Source organism: Hevea brasiliensis, unplaced genomic scaffold, assembly GCF_030052815.1.
Source record: "Hevea brasiliensis isolate MT/VB/25A 57/8 unplaced genomic scaffold, ASM3005281v1 Scaf7, whole genome shotgun sequence".
Lineage (NCBI taxonomy): Eukaryota > Viridiplantae > Streptophyta > Magnoliopsida > Malpighiales > Euphorbiaceae > Hevea > Hevea brasiliensis.
The window spans coordinates 1,601,266-1,619,572 of record NW_026615250.1 but is presented as its reverse complement, the minus strand read 5'-3'; the positions used below and the strand labels follow the sequence as shown (position 1 = coordinate 1,619,572).

Genomic DNA, 18,307 nt, shown 5'->3' with positions numbered 1-18,307 from the left:
TTATTGAAATTACTGTTGAGAAAATCACTTTTTTAAATATATTAATTAGAAAATATTAAAAAATAATTAAAAATTAAATTTGATTAGTTTTAGTCATAAAAATATTATAATAAAAAAATAACTTTTTTTAAACTGTTTTTCTTAATAGCATCTAAAATGATACTTTTATTCAAAAAAGTAGTTTCAGACTCCGAAATACAGTATCAAACTGAGCTTTAAATGTCTTACATCATTAGCTTTTGTCTTCAAGTTTTAAAGAGACTATTCTTAAAATTTAAATTAATTGAGTGCAGTTCTCTACTTAGATAAGGTCTTCATTTTGAGTTCACCATCTTATCCTTTATGAGCTAAGATAAAAGAACTATACCGTGATAAAGCTACGTAATTCTTTATCGTAATAATGGTTCGAATGATTCTATGAATTATGTTTTCAAATTTTCTTTTTTAATATTTAATAAATTTTAATTCATTGATTTCTAGTGTTAAAATACAAAGGAAAATACGCAATATATAGATGATAAGGAGAAAGACAACATCGGGCCGTCCAAATCAATCATGGCATTTTCATTAGCATTTTAATAACTTTTTAAGAGTTTAATTCCTTCACTCCACGAAATTGTGAGACCATCATCTTCCTTCTCTAGCTCGGCCCTCGCACCATAGCTTGTAATATTGGATAAATTGACTTAAAATATTTATATATATATATATATATATATATGTTTAAATTGATTTTTTATATAATTTAAAATAAAAATATATTCTATATTCATAAATTTATTTACTTTTAAAATTTATTTTATGTGTTTCAATTATGAAACAATTTTTTTTTAATAATAAAAAAAATATTTATATTAACTTATAAATAGTTACTGTATTAGCTTATATCCGATAAAATTCGATCATAATAAGGCACTCAGCAAAAGTGATCTAATGATAGCTTCGTAATACGTAATAAAATTTATTATAATTTTAATTGAAATTTAATAAATATTTTATTATATTTCATCACATCTTATCAATCTAATAATTCTTCTGTTTAAATTTAGTAAACTTGATTTGATTTGTGAAATCTTTTTGGTTGATAAGTTTACCATTCGTTGAGGGTCTCTATCGCGCACAGATGATCACGTCAAGGAGGTGGCGGTGGTGGAAGGTTTAATTTCTTCGGAGTTTTTATGGACCAGGAGGTAGTTAGAGTTAGGAATGGTTGTTATTTTTCCAGTCAGATTACACGACGGGGGATAAGAGAAATATTATTAATTTTTTATTATAATTATTATAAAATTACTAATGACAAAAAATTATAGCCAATCAGATCTTGATTTTGTAAAAAGAATTACGACTCTAGAATTCACCAATGAAATTTTGATTTTACATCACTAACGAAATTTTAACTAAAAAATACATCAATCATTTTTAAATCTGTAAAGTTTTGAGTTATAAATATAATTATACCGTGTTAAAAAAATAAAATTCAAGAATTAAATTATACATTTTATTTTTCAATTTTTCTAATGAGTGCAAATAAATGTACATATATTAAGATTTATTTAATATATTTTATTTATATAAAAATTATAATTTTAATGGTAATTCGTATAAAAATTTGTGCTAAATGGGTGAAAATTATATTTAACCAATTACAAATATAAATAGAATATATTAAATAAATTTTAATGAATATATATATTTGCAATCATTAGAATAATTATATATATATATATATTTTTTTTATTTAATGATGATCACAGTTAAATTCAAGATATCACAGCATAAGGCTTGGACTTCCAACATAGGAATACAATTCAACAGATGTGCAGGGGAGAACAGTGCCTTCCCCTGCTTGCTATATAATTATTGCAATGGGCATAGCATATCTTTGTGCCATGATTAACAATTAACACAACAATCCCCACTTTCTTTCTCTGTTGCTTACTTGCTTTGGTTGCTTTTCACTTCCAACTTTCAAGAAACACAAGCCATGGGAGGAGGTTGCATAGAAGAAGGGCTACCCACGACGACAAAGCCTTTGCTTCTTGATGCAAAGGCGTCCAGTTCAAATCATGAGATTGATAACTCCTTCAACACAGACACAGAAGCCACAGATTCCTCCATAACTCCTGTTCTTGTTCTCAGCACCTTCGTCGCTGTCTGTGGCTCCTTCTGCTATGGCTGTGCTGTAAGTACTATGCATAATTTCCGTAATCACAAGTAGTCATCATTGTCCCACTGATTATGCAGTTGAAAACACACATATTTTTATTTAGTTACATCCCAAAGAACAGGAAAAGCAAAGCATAACTTTGATTTCTTTCTTTCTTTTCTTTTTCTTAAGATTAATTCCAAAAGTAAATCTTTTGATTGAGGAAAAAAAAACCTTTAATATTTACTGTTCTATATGTAAAAATTAAAGATTGTAAATCATATTTTAATATTTTCTGGGGTGCAAATCCAGATTCTCAAGATTTGCGTTTAAGAACAAGACATAAGTGACAGGCAAATATGTATGGTACTCAAACATTGCTATTTTTGGAGGTATCTTAGCTCCTCCTCCATATTATAGGGGCCTAAATAATTAATAATATCTTATTTATCTATATAGAATAATTATGATTTTATTCTGATTTGTGTGTATATATATGCATCTATATTGATCTGCCAATTGGAGTTTTGTTTTGAGGTTGAATTCTACATCAAACCCTTTTATGAATATTTTATTAATTAGATGTACAGTCAAACAAAATTATGAATGATAGAGATATAATGTTTAGTTACAAGAATAGATGGTTAGCCACTATTATTAAGTTTGGGCCCATTGCACGTTTAGACTATCACAAGACATATAAAAAAATAAAAAAAAATAAAAGAATTAACCTATTTTTTGATTCATGAATTAAGGAATCATAGAGGATGCAAATACCATTAAATTTGACTTTTATTATAATTCTTAATTAATTAATTTCTCCATTAACCATTAATTTTGTCTAAATAATTAAAATATCAACTGGGGTAGTTGGAATAATACCAGGATTATGATGCATCACCATAAACTTTAATTATATTCCCATAAATTTTACATATAAATAATCTTTTCTTATTTTTCAATTGACTAATTTTATTGGGTTTGCATATAAATTATTTTTCAATGGAAACTAATAATTTTAATTAATATGTTACTTGTTTGACTTGTGTAAGGAATTGCTTGTGGTTTAATTTATTGGTTGCCGGAGTATTTTAGGTATGAATTTAGGTTACATGTTACTTGTTTGACTTACGATTGGAAATGCTTGTCCAGGTGGGTTATTCTTCGCCGGCCGAATCTGGAATCATGCAAGACTTGGGACTCTCTGTGGCTGCAGTTAGTTCTAACAGAGCAAAGAATATATAAGAATAAGAAAATAAATATTTTTTTCTATCTATTCAATGAACATTCCTTCTTTAAATTGTGCAGTACTCAGTTTTTGGATCCATAATGACAATTGGAGGAATGATTGGTGCTATTATAAGTGGGAAGATAGCCGATTTCATCGGTTGGAAACGAGTAAATAATTTATTTTAATTCATTTAATTTCGATTGAGACTTTTAAAATTCAACACTTGATTAATGATTATGTGTTTACGAGAAGCAGACTATGTTGTTATCAGAATTATTTTGCACTCCAGGGTGGCTTGCAATAGCCTTTGCCAAGGTTTATTTTCCTGACTCCCATTGCAATTGCCATTGTGAAATCAAAATTATTAAAATTTTGGATTAAATCAGTGAAATAAATTTATTTTTTTTTGTTCAAAAGGATGCTTGGTGGCTGGATATTGGAAGACTGTTGATTGGATTTGGGATAGGGCTTCTTACTTATGCGGTAATGCTAATTTTTTTTTAAACTAAAAATTATTATAAGGGGAATTTTAAATAAAAATTTCTGGGTAATTAATGTTGTTTCATTTTAGATTGATATTTGACCCTATACGTGTGTGGATGAAATTATAGTTGGTGTCTTTGTCCAATAACAGGTGCCGGTATATGTAGCAGAAATAACACCTAAGAATCTTAGAGGTCGATTTACAGCAGCCAGTCAGGTGAAACTAAACAATTCAATCTCAGAGAAAGAATCTTTATTTTATTATTATCAAGAACTTCAATTTTTTTTTTAATTTTTTGGAGTCCACAGATGTTGACTAGTTGTGGCTTTGCACTGTCATACTGTGTTGGAAATATTATTTCTTGGCGCACCTTGGCTCTATTTGGTAATTTGTTTTTCCTTTTCATCTTTTACTTTGTTAATGGATTCCTTAAGTATAATTTATTGCTCCCTGTTAATCGTATTATTAATTTCCTCATCTTCTTTTCAGGTGCTATTCCATGCGTGGTGCAGCTTGCGGGTTTATTCTTTATTCCAGAGTCTCCTAGATGGCTGGTGAGTTCAACGGAAAACTAGGGTGATTTTTCAATTTGTGATTGTAAATTGTAATAAAGATTTTATAAACGATTTCAGCACTACTGAGTGAAAGCTTGTTGTGGCAGATGAATTATTTTATGAGCAAGAATACATGGATTTGAACTAATTCTGTTGGAATTTCTACAGGCGAAGCATGGCAGGGAAAAAGAATTTGAATCTGCTTTGCAACGTCTTAGGGGAAAGAATGTAGATATTTCTGTAGAAGCAATGGATATAAGAGTAAACTTTCAACTTATTAATTTCATCTCCCACAGAAAGTGGCGGATTTGTATTTCTACGTATAGGATATTAAAGATAGAAACCTTTTGTGACATGGGCTTCATTGTTTTTTAGGTCATTACAGAAGCCTTTGAAAACGATTCAAAAGGCAGAGCTCTTGATTTGTTCCAAAGGAGATATTATTATTCAATTATTGTGAGCCTTGAGTGATTTCTTTTGATTCCTTTCAATTTCATGAAGATCTTTTTTCTGATTTTTTAAACTTGGTTCAGGTTGGAGTAGGGCTAATGTTACTGCAACAACTTGGAGGGAACAGTGGCTTGGTATATTATTCCAGCACCATATTTACTGAAGCTGGTAAGAGAACCAGTACTGAAATATCCCATTACTAATTTTACTGGTATTCACATAACTGGGTGATTTTTAGAAAAAATGGTGAGTTTTGTTTGGTTTGTTACAGGTTTTTCTACTATTATTGGAACTACATCGTTAGCTATTATATTGGTATGTACTTAACCTCTTACCCTTATAAGGACCATTAGCCTAATATTGAATGAGTGAATTGAATCTGCTTTGCCTTGGTTCAAATATTACATGTATCAGAAAATGTTTTGCAGATGGTCGCAGCTGTGGTGAGTCTACTGTTAATGGATGTATTTGGAAGACGAACACTCCTGATGGTTAGTGTCTTCTTCTTCTTCTGCTTCTTTCTAACTGTTTCAGTTTTGATATGTAGAGTTAAATTATAGAGGTGATGGTGAATCTGAACTTGTAGGTTTCTTCTGGTGGAACATGCTTGTTCTTGTGCCTAGTTGGATTATCATTCTACTTGAAGGTTTAACCAAATTAATAAGATGTCTTTTAATTATATTTTACATGTGGCGTTTGCCATTTCCTGAATCATAAACATTTCCTTCTCTCTTCATGGACAAGCAGGAACATGGCTATTTGGAGGAGGTCACTCCATTTATGGCATTTGCAGGCTTATTGGTAAGTAAATCTAGCCAAGAAATTAGAATTAACATTCAAGTTATAAAATAAATGACTAGATTTATTGACACTGCTGCAAACAGGGTTATCTTGCAGCTTTTGGAGTAGGCATATCAGGAATACCATGGGTTATCATGTCAGAGGTGAGTAATTTTCTTATAAATTAATAGATGAAATGGCTGATTTATAGCTTAAATGGAGAGATGAATTTTCATTTCAGATATTTCCTCTAAGTGTCAAGGCCTCAGCTGGAAGCCTAGTTACCTTAACCAATTGGTCCTGTTCTTGGCTTATGTCCTACACCTTCAACTTTATGCTTGAATGGAGCTCAGCAGGTCTCTCTCTCCCCAGTATCTTGCTATATATATATTTTTTTCATATAATTGATTCTGACTGAAATTCAAATTTGAGATATCAGTACCAGAGACGATTCCATTACTATTAAATTGAAATTCATTGTCATTATTAATATCTTGCTATGCTTTGTTGAACATCGCAATTAAAATTATGACCTACAGGAACATTTTTCATCTTCGCGGGTGTGTGTGGTGTAACTGTTCTATTCGTTTGGAAGTTGGTGCCAGAGACCAAAGGACGAACATTGGAAGAAATACAGGCAAAAATTGCTTATATTCCACAGCAAGACATACAATAAGGGATAACTATCAAAAGATGCAAGTAGTAGAATGTCTCGAATTAGAGACCCATTATTCATAAATATGGTGATATTTATGATAAGAAGAGTATAGAGGGTGTGGTATGAGGGGGTCTTGAATTAGAGACCTATTGTTCATTAATATGATGAAATTTATGAAATATGAAAGGGGAAATTATTTCAACCCCTATTATGTATCATTATTGTATATTTCATTGAACTTTTTTCTATAGCATGACAATTAATTTTCTATTCCATTAATTTTGATACTTTCCTCACAAGTCCTTACAAGTTTCACCACATGTAATTCAATCATTCAACCAATGTATATAATGTAAGACTTGAAATTGAGATATATCTTGTGATAAGATAAGGACACTAATTAGGTTATACTTAATTGACAAACCTTACCAAACTTTGAAAATGAATCTGTGTGCATGTTCTCCCATATGCACAAAAACATCAACCATTGAATAGAGCTATATGACCAACAAGCAACAACATCATATTGTCATATAATCCTCGACTCAATCCACTTCAAAATCCAATGTTTGTGTCAAATAAGTGCGAACATGGTAACCTAAATACATAGGTAGGCACGAGGAAGATGAAGAAATTGGGGGTAAAAGATAAGAGGAAACAACAATAACAATGTCAGGTATGGTTGGAGTGGAGAGGAGGGATCCTTCTTCCTCTTATTCAGCACCCTGAATTGGAGAGTGTTTGGGGGAGGATAGCCATACGTATCGTACACGTTTTTAGAATGGGGCAGTGGTCTTATATTATTTTCCGGCCAACTGTAATTTTTGGTAGAAACCATGTTTCTGCCTCAGCTGCCTATGCTCCAACCGAAAGTCAATTATATAGTGTATTGGAATATAAATTAAAAAAGAATATATAATAAGAGAGAGTCAAGTCCAATTGATTTAAGTCATTTTAGGTGGAGGCAACCTCAAGTTTAACAATTAAATCTTGCGAACAGTTTTTAACACTCTAGAATGATAGAGCAGGCCACAATTTGGGATTTTAAAATGTATGATAGTAAGCCATTTTAGTAGAGGCGGATAAGAGAATATCACAGAATGGATAATAGCAAGAACTTGAATTAGAAAATTCAAAAAATAATAATAATAATTCTTTGTTATGGTTTGATGATAGAATTTGAACTTCAATTAAATAAATGGGTGAAAATCTCAAAAAAAATTTAAAATTTGGTTTCTGTGCTATGCATGAAACCAACTCTTACCGGCCAGTCACACCTAACTAACATCAAACGTATGCAAGTGAATTTTCCCGTCAATGAACTTTTTATCAACTGAACTTTCGCTGAATTACTCTTTGAAATTCTGCTAAACTTGTCATCAATATCATAATAAACAAGGAAAAAAAAGAAACATGTTACAATTTTCCAACTCTTCTTGGTTTTCATTTTCAACTCTCTTTCAAGAAATAAGCTACGGGAGAGAGCAAACATGGAAGAAGAACTCCTACCAAAGTCTACACTTATTTTGCAAGTTAATCCCATCAATGACTTGCCACCACCACCAAGTGAATCTTCGGCCACTGTTGTGGTGTTTCTGAGTACCATAGTTGCTATTTGCGGTTCCTTTGGCACAGGGTGTGCTGTAAGTTCTCTCTATTTCTATCCTCTTTTTTAAGTTTTCGCTCTCATTTGGGTGGCTGCTGCATTTTCTTGATTTCTCTGCTCTGCAGTCTGCGGCTTCTCTCTAGTGCAGTTTCAGTTCATTGGGCCTGTAGTCTGGCCTTGGGCCAAGGGACATGTCAGAACTCGAAGCCCTATGGGAAAGCCCACTATTTTTTTCATAAAATATTGAGGAAATAATTCCATGGAAATGGTTCTGGGCCTTTCAGGTTTAACAACCCAAAATCAAAAGCTAAAGTACAAAAGCCCCGCAAATCCCTCTCCATACCATCATCGGCGAGAGCGCGCCCAAACCAAGCTCAACTGTCAACACTACCGAACTTTTAATGAACAGTAACATTTACTTCGAAGCCTATTCAGGCCAAAACGCTAAGCTATCAGCGCAGTAGTTTGCTTTGAGATAAACATGCTGTACCTGAACTGTACATAATCACAAACTGAAAGTGTGCTTAGAGGGTAAACTTGTTGGGATTGATTAGTTCATTCCAGGATTTCCTTATTTTATAAAACCAGTAAATCACAACCCAAAAGCTATAGGCCATTAGAGAATTAAATCGCAGATAATAGCTAACCCCATAGCTCCAATGAAATAATTAGCCTGTGCCTAATTCCCATTAACCATCTGATCACTACATGAACTATTTTTTACTGGACTTATAGATTTTGTGATTGCTTTTTGCAGTCTGGATATTCATCACCTGCTGAGTCTGGAATCATGGAAGACCTGGGCCTCTCTGTGGCAGCAGTAAGGACTAGTCTCCCATTACAGCAATCATAAAATGAAAACTATCTGATGTTAACCAAATTAATTTCCTTGTTCTTGGCCAGTCTCCTTATGAGCATTTTTTCAATCTGCAGTACTCGGTTTTTGGTTCTTTAATTACAGTTGGAGGAGTGATAGGTTCTTTAGTAAATGGAAAGATGGCAGATCTCATCGGTAGAAGATTTGTAGGTTCTTCTTTACCCTTTAAACTCTCTCTCAGTGCAGAGTAAAACTTCAACTACAAAATCTTGGATCAAGTTTTCAATTTGTTTACCTTGTAATGTAGACTATGTGGGTATCAGAAATTTTCTGCATCATCGGGTGGTTTTCTGTAGCATTTGCACAGGTTTGTTCTCTTTTCTTCCTCTCTTTCTCAAAATTAGGCTTCATTACAAGCTATGGAGTTAACTTTAAAATGCTTATTAAAAGGTTGCTTGGTTGCTGGATCTTGGAAGACTTTTAATGGGAATTGGAATAGGGATTATTGCTTATGTGGTAATAATACTATCTTCCTACGAATTCAACCCTGCAAACATTTATGTATATGTGTACATTTTTTGTGTTGACATTCTAATTTGTTTTCTTCTTGCAAGCAGGTGCCTGTATATGTTGCAGAAATAACGCCTAAGAACGTTCGTGGTGGATTTACTGCTGCTAACCAGGTAATATACAACCACCATGACTTTAATTGTATCATTAATTATATCCTATCAACTCATTCTTCTTGCATCTGTGTTTTGTCAATTATACAGTTCATGGTATGCTGTGGCCTTTCACTTGTATATTTCGTTGGAACTGTTGTTTCCTGGCGCATTTTGGCTCTGATTAGTAAAATCTCCTCGCCCTCTATTTGTAACTGATTTTTGCGTTGGAGAATTAAAAGATTGCTAACCTTTATTTGGTTGGATTTAAAGGTGTTGTTCCATGTGCATTGCATTTTTTGGGTGTATTCTTCATTCCTGAGTCTCCTCGATGGTTGGTGAGCCCTTAAACTTTTAGTTAAAATTCTTCTGTTGTGGTATGAAACAAAAGTTTAAGAATTTTTCGCTGCTTTCAGCATTTCGCTTGATCCTAGACAATCTAAACATTGGTATAAACGATAGAAAGAATGTACACCTTGCATACCCCTTTACGCCCCTTAGAGAATTGATGCAGCAATATGATGAACATTATATTGGTTGGCTAAAGAGTACAGCCGTCTACAGGCAAAGGTTGGTCGAGAAAAAGAGTTAGAGTCAACTCTCCAGCGCCTCAGAGGAAAGAATGTCAATATTTCACAAGAAGCAGCTAACATCAAAGTAAACTTCCCGACTTAGGATGCCTTTCTTGCTTTGCCACATAGTAAGGACATGGGATTCACTTCCATTGTTGTACAGGACTATACGGAAACTTTTCAAAGGCATTCAGAAACTAGACTTTTCAACTTGTTCCAGCGGAGATATGCTCATGCTCTCATTGTGAGTCTTAAAATAAAATTAAAGTATTTCAAGTTTTCTCTTCATGAATGATCTGATAATCAATGGATTATTTTAGGTTGCCTTTGGGCTAATGCTATTTCAACAACTTGGAGGGACCAATGCAATAGCATATTATGCCAGCTCCATTTTTGAAGAAGCTGGTAAAATTTAAAGCTTAAGAGTATTCCTGTATGTAGATAACCATATATACAACTGAGAAATGCTAAGATAAATGCCTTGTTGATGACAGGTTTTTCAAGTAGCGTTGGGCTAATATCGATAGCCATTATCCAGGTACTTGTTATTTCAACTATGAAGGAACGATTCTGTTTTGCGCTTTTGTTATCATACTAGACTTCTTTTGCAGATTCCAGCTACTGCTGTTTCTGTAATCTTAACAGATAGAGCTGGAAGGCGGTCGCTTCTCTTGGTTAGAATGCCACAAAATTTGTTTACAAGTTTGCTGTGAAGCTAATAAAACAGTAGCTTCTGAGAGTCCTTCAATTATTTGCTGCAGGTTTCTGCCTCTGGCATGTGCTTAAGCTGCTTCCTCATAGGACTGGCGTTCTGCTTGCAGGTTTAACAACAAATCAAAATAGATACTTAGCATGATTTGAGGGTTTTATTTGTCAATGCCTATAGATAGTCATTCTCTGAAAATCTTAGGCCTCTTTTGAGCAGGACTTCAACAAGACAAAGGGGATCACTTCCATTCTAGTTTACATTGGCATACTGGTAATGACAAGCAACTGAAACATTTCCTTCTCTTTGTTTAACACACCAGTTAGATTGTAGAGGATCTAAGGTTCTTGATATGCTCAATTGTAAGCTTAATTGGGGTAGCATTTAAAATCTTGATGCACTTGAAGCACTAGCACCCCAACCAAGAAAATAACTAAAATCTAGATTCTGTTAATTGTTTGAAAGGTTTTCCTTTGAATTGAGCTTGAAATATGGATTTATTTAACATGCCAACTACTTACACTTTGTTAACAGGGATTTAGTGTAGCTTTCTCATTAGGCATGGCTGGATTACCATGGGTTATAATGTCTGAGGTATATAACTTTATGAGGCCTAAACTCTGCATATAAATTGATACAGTTTGAAAAAAAACAAATTTAAAATATTTTCCTTTCAGATATTTCCCATAAATGTCAAGGGTACTGGTGGAAGTCTGGCCACAATAATCAACTGGGCAAGCTCCTGGATTGTTTCATATGCTTTCAACTTTATAATGGAGTGGAGCTCTGCAGGTACTTGAAATAAATTCCTACCATCTCTTTTTTCAGCGATGCTTGCTCGCTCTTGATACTTACAGATGCTGTTGTTTGATGTTTTGTACTAATTCTCTTAGGTACATTTTTCATATTTTCTGGCATGTGCGCTTCAGCTGTTTTATTCATTGCCAAGGTGGTGCCAGAGACCAAGGGCATAATGTTGGAGGAATTACAAGCATCAATTACTCATTTCCTGCAATAACTAAATCACACAAGTGTAATAAAACATTTGTGAGTTCAGCTGTATCATCAATAGTATATTATTTAATGCCTAGACTAACTTGGTCTAGTAGCTAAAGGTATATCGATCGCCCTGACAGACTTAGGTTTAATTCTTCATTCTAAAAAAATATTATATTATTTGATGAAATGCAGAGAAAAGAAAAATAAAATTCTTTCATTCTTATTTTCTATATTACATTGAGATTAAAAATTTTATTTCAAAAATTTATATTTATCTCTATTACATAATTATTTGTTCAATTTATCATTATTTTTAGATATAATTAATGACAGATACATAAATAAATATTTATTTGACATTGGATATCATATATTAATTTTTCTAGTCCTATCATCATGATTCTAAAGCATTCATCAATTACCTGATAAGGTAAAGTAATCCAAACGATTGTTATCCACACAATAATTAAAAAGAATCATAATTACCTGATGAAATCTTGAAGGCAATATTCCAGAACTGATTGAAGCTTTCGATAAGTGTCGATAAGCTTTCCAACGCAGTCACAGATTATCCAGCTTAAATTATGTGAGAAGAATTTTAATGGAAGATCACGTCTAAATTACATAAACAATACTTTAAGCATGAACAGAATTTTTTCATTACCTGCAGTCATAATAAAGGCTGCCATTGTTAGACTCTCGTGAATGAGTTTTCGCCATACGTGAGAGAATTTGAGTTAGGGGACAATCAAATTTAGGGTTTATTAGTAACAAACCTTTTTACCTTGAAAAGAACTTTTTTTTAAATTATAAAATTTAGAATTAAATCTTAATTAGAATCAATTAAAGAGATGTGCTCCTACCATACTGCAATGAATGTTCTTAAAAGAAATCCGAAGTGATAATTTTGTTAAAATTGTAATTTGATGCCGTCCCAAAACAGAAATTGAAGAAAAAAAGGGGTCTAAATAGTATTACCAAAAATACAAGTAGCAAGTGATCCAATTTTATTATTTTTTAATTTAAAGGAAAATGATGTTTAATGGCTTAATATTGAATTTGATAAGGACTTTGCCTCAATTACTGCTATTAAATTTAAACCAACCAAAACTCTCTGTCTGTCTGTCTGTCTGTCTGTTTGTGTGTCTCTGTCTTTCCCAAGAACTTAGCTTTGTCTTAAACTCCGTATAAGCTCTCCTGCAGTCCCTTCACTCTCTCTTCTTGGTCACTGAAGAAAATCAAGAAATGAGCAGGGAAAGCATAGAAGAAGGAGCTACCTCAAGCCCTCTGCTTCTCAATGATAGATCTCAGATACGTGGACGAGACGATGCCAGTCTTGGTGGAGATGGGCAGAGTGGAGGTTCTTCAGCAACAACTGTAGTGGTGATAAGCACCATGGTTGCTGTCTCTGGTTCTTATGTTTTTGGCTCAGCTGTAAGTATACTGGTTATTAACTTCATATTATAGCAAGTCTTCTATGGTGAATTTTTGAGCTCAAATTAAAGATCAACACTAACTTTCTAATTAGTGGCCCCCCTCCCCAAAGACCCTTCTTTTGGTGCTAAGCTAATGTGATCTTACTAGGCCTAATGAGGTTCCCAGATGGTATTGGATAACTGTGCTGAGGATGAATTGCTAAACAAATGGTGTAATGTATGTATAGGTAGGGTATTCATCACCCACTCAGTCTGGGATCATGAATGACCTGGGTCTCTCCGTGGCAGAGGTAAGCATTGATAGAAATAAGAAGAGACAGAAAGGTTGGCATTTTAATTTTTCATATATTGCGTTTTAATTTCTTATGCATTCATGCCTAGATTAATTTCCAGATATATGGGTTTAAAGATATATGGGTGTGTGTGTGTGTGTGTATGTATATATAGCACAGTGCTATGAAATACTTTGTGTTCTGTCTAAGCAGGTCAAAATGCAAATTTATAATTTTCTTTCCCCTTTTCAATTTGATTTCATTATGCAGTACTCACTATTTGGTTCTATATTAACAATTGGAGCAACGGTAGGCGCATTAATGAGTGGGAAGATTGCAGATTACACAGGTCGAAGACTCGTAAGCATTTTTTATTACTGTGATATCACTAGCCATAACATGAAGTTGTATATCAAACAACTCCTCTGACTGTTTGATTTTTCTGTATTTGGGTTCTGCTGCCCCAGCTAATGGGCTTTTCAGAAATATTCTGCATCGTAGGATGGCTTGGAATAGCCTTCTCAAAGGTTCTCTTTCCTTCTCTCCTTTCCATCTCACAATTTCAATAATTTGCTCATTCTCTGTATGATTTCCAAACAGAATGATAATTTCTTCAAAGCTTTTCATTTATTTACAGGATGGGCTTGGAGACATTCATTACTGAAGTCCCAAGAATAAAATGCCTTTAAACTCTTCTGAAAATTCAAGCAATAGGATATTAGATTTATCCTTATTGTGCAAAAGCAATTCTTTTTCTGAGTAGCATCCACATTCTTTAATGGATGGAATTCTAAATAATCATAATAACTATCAGAGAACATAAAAAAGATAAAATGAAGTTTTAAATAGCATTGTTTTCCTGGATTTAGTGTATGTCATTAACATTCAGTGCATGTTGAAAGGCTTCTTGGTGGCTTGATGTTGGAAGACTGTTGGTAGGATATGGGATTGGGCTTCTTGCTTATGTGGTAACTTTTTTTAACAAGTACTGCAATTCATTTGATTAGTCATTCATGTATGGAGAATGGGGATTAATTCATTGTCATCCCATTAATGAATAGGTACCTATTTACATAGCTGAGATTACACCCAAGAACATTCGTGGTGGATTCACAACAGTGCATCAGGTAATTTTATGGCACCATTTAGTTGGTTGGCAGGGTGTACAGTTTGCAGACACCTACTTACCAGTGATTCTGCAGTTGATGATTTGTTGTGGTGCTTCAGCAATGTATCTTGTCGGAGCTTTTGTGTCCTGGAGAATTTTGGCCCTGATTGGTAATATTTTTGTCTCCCTTTGTGGTGTTTCAATTCACTGTAAAGTGTGAAGGTAAGTCTATGATACATGGCTTGTTTGTGGTTTGACTTCAGGAACTATTCCTTGTCTTTTTCAAGTGCTTGGGCTATTCTTCATTCCTGAATCTCCTAGATGGTTGGTGAGCATTAAGAATTTGTAAAAACTCGCTATCATGCTGTGTATGGATTATGTTTTTGCCACAAAAGTAATGAAAGAATAATTAAGTGCTGTTTTCCATTGAACCCAATAAACTTTTACAAATGTGTTACAACTCTTTCCCCAAAACATGAAAAATGAAAATCAAAATTGCTATGCATTTATGGAACTGAGGTAAATGCTATAACTTCTTTTGTGGACTGTAGTAAGGCTAGGGAAGAATGTGGTGTTAAATGTTTAATGACTTTCACAGGCAAAGATTGGACGATGGAAAGAGTGTGAAGCTGTTCTGCAGCGTCTTAGAGGGGAGAATACTGATGTCTCTGATGAAGCAGCTGAGATTAAAGTAGGTTTTTACTTTATTTGTACAAAAACAGTTCGGATCTTTTGGTTTCTATACAATCTATCTTTGTTTTTTAAACACTTTATGTTGAGAGAAGATTTGATAGTTGACTCACTTGCATTTTCGTTCTGATATATTCACATAGGAAGAATTGAGATGGGGTTTTATTATTATTTTTTTATAGGATTACACAGAAACCCTTCAACAGCACTCTGAAGCTAGGATATTTGAATTGTTCCAGTGGAAATATGCTCATTCACTCATTGTGAGTTTTCTATGTTACTCCTAGCAGCAGCTTTTTTTTTTTTTTTATTTTTTTATGTTTCATTTTGTTCGATTTGGATTGCTTAAAGAATAATTGAAATCCTATTAAGGTTGGAGTGGGCCTGATGGTACTGCAACAATTTGGAGGGGTCAATGGCATTGTATTTTATGCAAGTTCTATATTTGTATCAGCTGGTATGCCTCCATTGTGATTAATGAATAGGAAATGAATGGCAAAAGTGATGAATCCATAATTATATGACAGGTTTCTCTGGTAGTGTTGGGACTATTGCAATGGTTGTTGTTCAGGTTAATGACTTGACTCCCACTGTAATACTGTTGCATTCTGCTTCATGATTTTATAAGAAAGATATGGTAACTGATTTTCTGCAGGTTCCAATGACTGCACTGGGAGTAGTCTTGATGGATATATCTGGGCGAAGACCACTTCTGATGGTAAGGACTCCTAGGAATTGTTCCAAATTTGTGATGTAGTTTTGAAAAAAAAGCGCATGCTGAAGTCTAAAAATTTTGCAGATCTCTGCAGCTGGAACATGCTTAGGTTGCTTTCTTGTAGCATTGTCATTTTTGTCACAGGTTCTTAACAATTGAATTGTCTCTTGGTTTATGGTTTTTTTTCCCCTTATTTTATTGTATTACAAGCTTTCCATTTGCAGGACCTTCATAAATGGACGGTGGTCTCTCCCTTTTTGGCACTTATTGGTGTACTGGTAATGCTAGATTAACTTTGAACTCAGTTGTCTATTTCTTGATATATTTACAAATGAAAAGCAGCACATATGGAAGAATGTCCTTTGTTTTACACTTTGAACTACAATCTATTAATCCCTGGTGTGCCTGCTAAATCCAGTGTTGAAACCTTAGATTGTAAGCTTTTAGTGTATCCTGTTGTGTTCTTCTTATAGAACTAAATGAATCTTTATGGTGAAATGTTCGGTTATATATCTTCGACTATGGATTAGAACTGGCAGAAAAAAACTACTGCATGATTATGTAGCGTTTTCTGGCAAGTCTTTTTCATTTTTCTGTCAGAATAGCACCACCTGGTGTTTGTTTTCTTGCACTTTTGTTGTTAACTTTACGATGATATTGGCTAACATTGAAATACTTTCTCAAGCTTGTTTACCAATGCCTCATTTCAAACTTCATCTGATTATAATGTATTGTAAGAGGAAATGACTTCTATATTGATCTGTTGAATTCTGTACTCAGACATATACAGGATCATTCTCACTAGGCATGGGAGGAATTCCTTGGGTTATAATGTCTGAGGTAGGTTGACCTAATGGGGTTTGAATTCTGCAGTCTTTGCCTTTCATATGCTTTCAACAGATCAAGACTTACAGTCTGAAAATGGGTTCAATTTCAGGTATTTCCTATAAACATGAAGGGCTCAGCTGGAAGTCTTGTGACAGTAGTTAACTGGTTAGGTTCTTGGATTATCTCCTATGCTTTTAACTTCCTAATGAATTGGAGTTCAGCAGGTAAATTGCTCAGTGTGTGAATTTACGTTTGCAAGAAATTTTGGAGTTTTTGGATGTAATCTATGTCTTCTTTTATAATCTTTAACCTCAGGAACATTCTTCATATTCTCAAGCATATGTGGCCTATCCGTTCTATTTGTCTTAAAGCTAGTGCCAGAGACTAAGGGACGAACATTGGAAGAAATACAAGCATCCATGAATCCATTTTCTGCAAAGTGAAAATTTGGCAGCCTCGTCTTGCACTCATTTTGTGTTTTGATGAATTACCGTGAGGCCTCATGCAAATCTCTGATGGAAAAATTTACCTGAAATATTTTGTTACTGAGTAGGAACAAACATACTGGTTTCCATGAGAAACAAGCTACTAAATACTGGATTTTATAATCTCAGCATCTCATTTTAACTTACATGTTGCATATTGTTTGATAGTTTATTAATTGGTTCAAAACTATGAAATAACATCATTTTCCATATTTTAGAACAAGATATAGCATTTGATTATGACTTTTAGTTGCACCTCAAATCATATGGAGTGCTAATTTTTAGTTCAGCTTAATAATCTAATCCCATAATGATTAAAGCACCTATAAAGTGCAAAATTTTTCCAAAAATTACACCACCAGACTGCCAAATTAACAGAGAGAAGAGGGAGATTCACAAATATATTCAGGCAGTTGCATAAATTTATTAGCCAAATAGCCAGGAGAGGGAGGAAATCTCCAACTAGTGGTAGGGGTGGCCAAAGGGCTAGTACGAGTTGAAATCGATAGTTTCGATTCAGGATTTAGGAGAATTGAAATTGTGGAATTCTCCTGATTTCGATTTAATTAAATCTAATGGTTTAAAATTTATTTAGAATTTTTTAATTTTCCAAATAGGAAAAAAAAATTTTTTTTACACTGAACGTAATTTCAATCTAATTTAAAATCAATTTCAATCAAATTTCATTCAAGTTTTAATTTTTGAGATCGATCAACGGTCGAAGAAGCTATAGCATCCTTATTCTTCGATATAAGATTTGGGAGTAAAAAAGTAAGAGTTTTACACCAATAGACAAACTTAGATTTAAGATTGCAATCAAATTTAAGTTCATGGCAGCTCCATAACCAAATAAATAAAGCTCCAAGTACAGCAGAATTGTGATTGTGAGTTGTGAGCACCATAGAGTACGACAGTTCATGTGAATATAAAATTAATGGCGTGGAAGCTAAGCTCAAGAATGTGGACGGTGGCTGTAACAGCATTTAGCAATAACTGTGAAATTACCATTACATCTAAACTGATAATTTTGTTAAAATTGTCAAGTCACGTTGTTTCAAATCAGAAAATGAAGAACATGAGGGGTCTAAGTGATATTACCAAAAGTACA

General features: G+C 33.5%; 2 protein-coding genes across 2 annotated transcripts; both read left to right on the top strand.

Annotated features, from left to right (window-relative positions):
- The first annotated feature begins 1,772 nt into the window (after positions 1 to 1,772).
- LOC110642567 (low glucose sensor SNF3) lies at positions 1,773 to 17,345 on the top strand. The gene is made up of 36 exons (XM_021794659.2): positions 1,773 to 2,182; positions 3,299 to 3,361; positions 3,455 to 3,544; positions 9,034 to 9,093; positions 9,177 to 9,242; positions 9,344 to 9,409; positions 9,500 to 9,575; positions 9,662 to 9,726; positions 9,953 to 10,045; positions 10,124 to 10,204; positions 10,281 to 10,365; positions 10,455 to 10,498; positions 10,572 to 10,634; positions 10,722 to 10,781; positions 10,886 to 10,939; positions 11,201 to 11,260; positions 11,344 to 11,458; positions 11,560 to 11,682; positions 12,858 to 13,099; positions 13,329 to 13,391; positions 13,644 to 13,733; positions 13,841 to 13,900; positions 14,276 to 14,341; positions 14,435 to 14,500; positions 14,576 to 14,651; positions 14,745 to 14,809; positions 15,080 to 15,172; positions 15,354 to 15,434; positions 15,544 to 15,628; positions 15,699 to 15,742; positions 15,827 to 15,889; positions 15,971 to 16,030; positions 16,111 to 16,164; positions 16,667 to 16,726; positions 16,824 to 16,938; positions 17,030 to 17,345. The coding sequence occupies exons 1-36, from the start codon at positions 1,985 to 1,987 to the stop codon at positions 17,155 to 17,157; spliced, it is 2,973 nt and encodes a 990-aa protein (XP_021650351.2). The 5' UTR covers positions 1,773 to 1,984; the 3' UTR covers positions 17,158 to 17,345.
- LOC110642570 (sugar transporter ESL1) lies at positions 3,551 to 6,518 on the top strand. The gene is made up of 15 exons (XM_021794661.2): positions 3,551 to 3,692; positions 3,795 to 3,860; positions 4,012 to 4,077; positions 4,170 to 4,245; positions 4,351 to 4,415; positions 4,584 to 4,676; positions 4,791 to 4,871; positions 4,949 to 5,033; positions 5,137 to 5,180; positions 5,294 to 5,356; positions 5,452 to 5,511; positions 5,613 to 5,666; positions 5,750 to 5,809; positions 5,887 to 6,001; positions 6,185 to 6,518. The coding sequence occupies exons 1-15, from the start codon at positions 3,636 to 3,638 to the stop codon at positions 6,319 to 6,321; spliced, it is 1,122 nt and encodes a 373-aa protein (XP_021650353.2). The 5' UTR covers positions 3,551 to 3,635; the 3' UTR covers positions 6,322 to 6,518.
- Positions 17,346 to 18,307: the final 962 nt, after the last annotated feature.

Excerpts from the sequence above, each read along its gene's own strand:
- LOC110642567 (XM_021794659.2), top strand. The coding sequence starts at position 1,985 with ATGGGAGGAGGTTGCATAGAAGAAGGGCTACCCACGACGACAAAGCCT. Across the intron at positions 2,183-3,298 it reads CCTTCTGCTATGGCTGTGCT|GTGGGTTATTCTTCGCCGGC; the intron begins GTAAGTACTATG and ends ATGCTTGTCCAG. Across the intron at positions 14,501-14,575 it reads GATTCACAACAGTGCATCAG|TTGATGATTTGTTGTGGTGC; the intron begins GTAATTTTATGG and ends GTGATTCTGCAG.
- LOC110642570 (XM_021794661.2), top strand. The coding sequence starts at position 3,636 with ATGTTGTTATCAGAATTATTTTGCACTCCAGGGTGGCTTGCAATAGCC. Across the intron at positions 5,512-5,612 it reads GATTATCATTCTACTTGAAG|GAACATGGCTATTTGGAGGA; the intron begins GTTTAACCAAAT and ends ATGGACAAGCAG. Across the intron at positions 5,810-5,886 it reads CATGGGTTATCATGTCAGAG|ATATTTCCTCTAAGTGTCAA; the intron begins GTGAGTAATTTT and ends TTTTCATTTCAG.